The 5,364-nt window shown below is 53.7% G+C and overlaps 1 protein-coding gene across 1 annotated transcript; it reads left to right on the forward strand.

The window, feature by feature from the left end:
- Positions 1–214: 214 nt before the first annotated feature.
- On the forward strand, positions 215–2,893 carry HOXA1 (homeobox A1). Its single transcript, XM_064166840.1, has 2 exons — positions 215–991; positions 1,428–2,893. Exons 1-2 carry the CDS (start codon positions 382–384, stop codon positions 1,781–1,783), a joined length of 966 nt encoding a protein of 321 aa, XP_064022910.1. The 5' UTR covers positions 215–381; the 3' UTR covers positions 1,784–2,893.
- The last annotated feature ends 2,471 nt before the right edge of the window (positions 2,894–5,364 follow it).

Consider the following 5,364-nt stretch of genomic DNA (forward strand, 5'->3'; position numbering starts at 1 on the left):
GCAGACTCCGTGTGTCTCCCGCCTTCCCCTCTCAGCCGCCAGGCGGGACCTCGGCGGCAGCGCGACAGCCAGGCCCGGCCCACCCTTGCCTCCCCGGGGGGCCGCCGCTGCCCTGCCCCGCGGTGCAGCGCCGTGCCGTGCCACGCCGTCGGAGCGCTCGGCGTTTAAATGTCCCCGACGCGGCGATCTATCTATCAACGGCAGCAGCCGGGAAAGTCCCGCAGGCGCCGCAGCCATTGGCTGCCGCCTCCCACGTGCCTGCCCGCTGCCTGCACCTTCGTGTCATTTTCCTGCCGGCCCCATGGAGGAAGTGGAAAAGTTGGCGCGGCCCCGCCGGACGCTGAAGACCCGGTGGCGGCGTGACAGAGGGAAACGGCGAGGATGAGCTCCTTCCTCGAGTACCCCGTTCTCGGCGGCGAGGCGGGGGGATGCGCCGCCCGCGCCTATCATCCAGACCACGGGATTACAACTTTCCAGCCCTGCGCGGTCAGCGCCGGCAGCTGCAGCGGAGAGGACCGCTTCCTTGGGGGTCGCGGGGTGCCTATTAGCCCCCACCGCCACCATCATCCCCCGGCCCAGCCCACCGCCTACCAGCACCACGGCGGCCTGGGGGTGTCCTACGCGCACCCGGGCTGTGGCCCGACCTACGGTGCGCAGGGCTTCGGACCGGCGTACAGCCCCTACCCACTCGGGCAGGACGCGGAGCTGGGTGGGGGCTTCCCCCCCTGTGCCCCCGCCGTGTACTCCGGAAGCATCTCTTCCTCTGCCGCTGCTCAGCACCCGCACCAGAGCTACGCGGGGAGTCCTGCTCAGTACGTGCCTCCCCACTACGGGCAGGAGCAGCAGAGCCTGCCCCTGAGCACCTACAATCATACCCTGTCTCCCCTCCATGCCAGCCACCGGGAAAACGCCCGCTCTCCCTCCGCCGAGACCTCGCCGGCAGCGCAAACCTTTGACTGGATGAAAGTGAAAAGAAACCCACCCAAAACAGGTCAGTGGCCGGCTCGGGGGCCGGAGGGGGTCCCCGCTCCTTTCTCTCTCTTTCTCTCTCTCTTTCCCTCTGCAGTGGATGCGAAGGAAGATGCGCGGTGTCCCGCGGGGTGCTGGTCAGGTCGGGCGGCCCGCACCTCTGCCAGCAGCCGCAAGTCGTCTGCCCGCAGCCCTGGAAGCTAGCGCCGCGTATTCCTAACTCCCCCTCTTCGCCTCTCTCGCGGTCATATTTCTTGTAATTCATAAACCACTTATCAAGTTTCCTCTGACACTAGAGGCTGACTACGGTTTAGCACCTCGCACTCCATCACTCACTGCCGGGTCTTCCCTCTTCTCCTAAGAAGTTCTTGCTCCCTATCGCTTCGCAGGTGTGGACATATTGATCACGTTGCCTATAAATCATTTGCGCTTACTTACCTCTGTACGTTCCCTTGCAGGCAAGGCTGGTGAGTACGGCTTCGTGGGACAGCCCAACACTGTCAGAACTAACTTCACCACCAAACAGCTCACCGAACTAGAGAAGGAATTTCATTTCAACAAGTACCTGACCAGAGCCAGGCGGGTGGAAATCGCCGCCTCCCTCCAGCTCAACGAGACGCAGGTGAAGATCTGGTTCCAGAACCGGCGGATGAAGCAAAAGAAACGCGAGAAAGAGGGGCTGCTGCCCATCTCCCCCTCCACCCCTACGAGCTGCGAGGAGAAGGCGGAGGACTCCTCGGAGAAGTCCTGCTCGTCGCCTTGCAGCGCCTCGCCCGCATCCTCCGCCTCGGACACCCTCGCTGCTCCCAACTGAGCTCGGGCACCCCCTACGGCCCCCCATCGCGATGCTCCGGACAGTACAGCTCGCGTTCGTTCTCCGCGGTTATGTTGGTCCGTGGGTCGGTTCCTCGGTTGGTCGGTCTCCCCGAGAGGTCCCAGCAGTCCGGCGTCCGGTCTCCCCCTTCCTCGGGGATTCCGGCTCTGCGCCCGCTCGCCTCTCAACCGTCGTGTCCCGGCACCTTGGTGCCAGGGGATTCTCTTTTGCGTCACCACCCCCCACGCGCCCAAAACTTTCGCTGGAGCATCTGTGTTGGCACAAGCGTAAGGGCCTTCCTCCTCTGCTACAAGGACGCTCCTCTGAGTATCCCTGAGTGAAAGACGAGTTGTCTAGGGTACATAACCTCACGAAGAGATGCACTATTGCCAGTGTTTACACGACCTATAGGACTTTCACCCCCTTAATTTAATGTATTATTTGTTCGTGTCTATGAATTTGTTGCTTGTAAATACTTTGTCCGAGAGATTTATCTTTTTACAGAATTTTCTAGAAATGACGTTTCAATTATCTGGTTAAGCAGGGTGAGCACATTTGCCAAACTGGATCCAGTTTTATATTGGTAAAGCCGATGACAGTACCAAGTGAACGTCTTAAGATCAAGCAGATACCTCAAAGAAAAAGAAAAAAAAAGTAGCGCTATATCTTTAAATGTGACAAACAAGGCTTCAATTGCACTAGGTTTTGTAGACCTTACCCTGTGTGCTTTACTCCCCCTTCCCCTCCCCCTCCCGAAAGCTGTGCTGGATTATACTCAGCAGAAGGGTATAACCATCAAAAGACCTCTTCCTATTTTCATGTTATTAAACTTCCTTTAGACTCGATGTCTTTTCAGCCTACTCGCGAATGTGACAAATGGCCAAATGAATGTATAATTTCTGTGGTTGGTGTCCGGACCATTGCATGATGCACCGTGCTGTCTGTACTGCAGGTACACTGAGTTCTATCAGTTGTCGTGTGTGAACGAAATGTCCTCCTGATTTTCTGTACAATCATGAAAGGCTCTGGGATTCCGCTGGTGATGGAAGCCAGGGCAGGATTTACGGGTCCTTATAATATCTGTAATAAATATATCCCACATTCAGGTAGCCCTCCTCTGCCTACTGCTGCGTGACGTCAGCGCTGAGTCACAGGCTGGGCTCAGCAGTTTGTTTTCCCTTAGTTTCTACTGCTGGGGCCTTTCCGGGGGGGGGGGGGGGGGGGAAGGGAAGAAGTGTCGCCCAACGTTACTCCTCATGTGTTGTTTCCTGGGGTCAGAGCTCTGATTGCCCAGTTTGACTCGTAACACAAAGCTTTTTCCTTTCTTATCATCAATTAATAGTATTTTTAGAAAACATAAGGCACTTCTCTCATTCCTCTGTAAATGAGAGGAATTTATGATCCCGACTTATTTCTGAAGCACAAACACGAGAACTTCCTGGGTCAAGTGCTAACCTTTTCACCTCGTGATAGATGCTGACACTAAAATAAACAGAGCACCCTTCAAAAGCAGAAACTGTCTTCAGCCAGTCTTTCCTCACATTGCAGGCCTCTCGACAACCTCTGCACATTTAATCAGCCCTTGCACTGAGATGGTCCTGCTCCTCTCCCCAGACCCACTCTAGGCTGCCATCCCAAGCGGCTGATGGGTGCCAAGCTGGGAGATAGCTCCCAAGCTGTCGGTAATGTGCAACTGGCATTAACCCCAGCCCATTCGTTACTACCGCCACCTTTTTTTTTTCCCCAGTCGTGAATAAAAGCACGTTGCAACAGGTAAATATCTCAAGATGTCGAGGATGTGTCAAACACGGGGAGGGAATTGGCGTGTGTGTTTAGAAACCTGTGGCAGGACGGGGCAGAGACACGCTGATCTGGACGGAGGTGTTTCAAGTCACTGGTGCCTCTTAAATTTCAGAACAGACATGCGTAACATCTCCTTCACCCAGCCCATCTGCGGGAGAGAGCTTCTTCAGGGTCCGGGCTGCCCACACCAGGCTTTGCTTTGCGGGATCCGCAGAGAATCAACGACGTTTTCTTCACTTTGGTGTCAAAAGAGACAAGCCCTGATTTGCAAGGCGCGGCGGCCATATCAAGAGCCGAGCTATCTGCAAGGGAGCAGGGCTGTCTCCAAAGACTCCCGCCGATGCCTCTATTTCTTTCATTTCCCCGCCTGCCATATACTTTACCTTTTGTTTATTAGTGTAAAGCCACAAAACAAAACAGATGGCCTTCTTCCAGAGACTTGGATGTGTTAAAGTGGCATTTGCATGCCAATGAGGGCATTTCAATATCGAAATCTGGATCTAAACATTGCTGAAATCCGGATCCGCAACTCGGCTCCCCCGGTGTTGACTTAGAGTGGCCATAAATTATAGCCTAAATGCAAGAGACAAGACACTTGTCAGTGCGTCAGTCTGCGGTGAGCGATTCATCGGCAAAGAATGCCGTCTCCTTCCAAGCCCAAATCCATTTTTTTTCTTTTTCCCCCTCCGCGTAGCCCTGATCGATTTCCAGCAAAGACACTCCAAACCTCTCGATCCTGGCTCATTTTGTTGCCGTTATTATTATTTCGACACGACCAGCTTTTCGAGTCAGGGGGTGTGGGGAAGATAAAAGAAAATGCCTAGCTTAGAGTTTCTACCTTAAAAAATGGCTAAAATATCAGAATGCCTTGGCCTGATTGAGACACTAATTTGCCCTTCATCTCGCAGAAATCCTGTTTCAACACCTTCTAAAAGTTACTTTATTTCTTCTGTCTAGATTCTCAAAAGGAAAAAATGAAGAAACACTTTCTCCCCCCCCCCCCCCCCAAAAAAGCCCCAAACCAAACGCGTCCCAATGTCAAACCGAGTTCAGCATCTTCCTATCATACTTAAGGCCATTTCTGCTGTTCACCTTTAAAGTTTACTTTTGGAGGCTATTGAGATGCTTTGGTGTTTTCCTCTGGGGCAATCAGATTGAAACCGATCAATATTTACTCAGTCTGAAAGGGCTGTTGAAAAGGCAGCTAACAACAAACTGCTTAGCTGCTCTCCCCTCTTTAATCTCAGGTTCACCGAAAGTTCAAACAGAAATGAATTCGGTGATGGGTCGCTTTAGAATAAGTCCCAGTGGTTAATCTCACAGCCTTGGTAAAGGCAACAATTACAGAGTCATCCTTCTCCCTCTCTCCTCGCTGTCTCCCCGGCATGGCAACTTTCCTCTCATTTTTGCTCATCAGTTTTTACTAAATCTTAATCGCTTTCCTTTGTTTTGCGGAGACAGCAAAACTCCGGCATCTCCCCCTCACCCGCGCTGCAGCCGAAACCACTGTAAAGGCGGGTACCCCCGGCAAGAGATACCGAGAGTGCGGGGAACAAACCCTCCTGCAAGGGATCCGACCTTTCTAAGGGAGTGTGCCGGGGCAAAGGGAGGGATGCTCGGGGCTTTCATCTACGCGGGATGGTCAGAGGCGGATGGCCACTCGTTCTACAGATGAAGGTGCTGGTGGAGCAGCACCTCTGTACTGCCTGCTACATCCTTCACGGGAAAAGAGTAGAGAGAGATCTGGGCAAGACGCGATGGACGTCGTTGCTAATTGC

This window comes from Pogoniulus pusillus, chromosome 28 (assembly GCF_015220805.1).
Source record: "Pogoniulus pusillus isolate bPogPus1 chromosome 28, bPogPus1.pri, whole genome shotgun sequence".
Taxonomy (NCBI): domain Eukaryota; kingdom Metazoa; phylum Chordata; class Aves; order Piciformes; family Lybiidae; genus Pogoniulus; species Pogoniulus pusillus.

Bases quoted from the DNA above. Each gene is read 5' to 3' on its own strand.
- HOXA1 (XM_064166840.1), top strand. From the start codon at position 382: ATGAGCTCCTTCCTCGAGTACCCCGTTCTCGGCGGCGAGGCGGGGGGA. The intron at 992-1,427 runs GTCAGTGGCCGG...GTTCCCTTGCAG, and splicing joins AAGAAACCCACCCAAAACAG to GCAAGGCTGGTGAGTACGGC.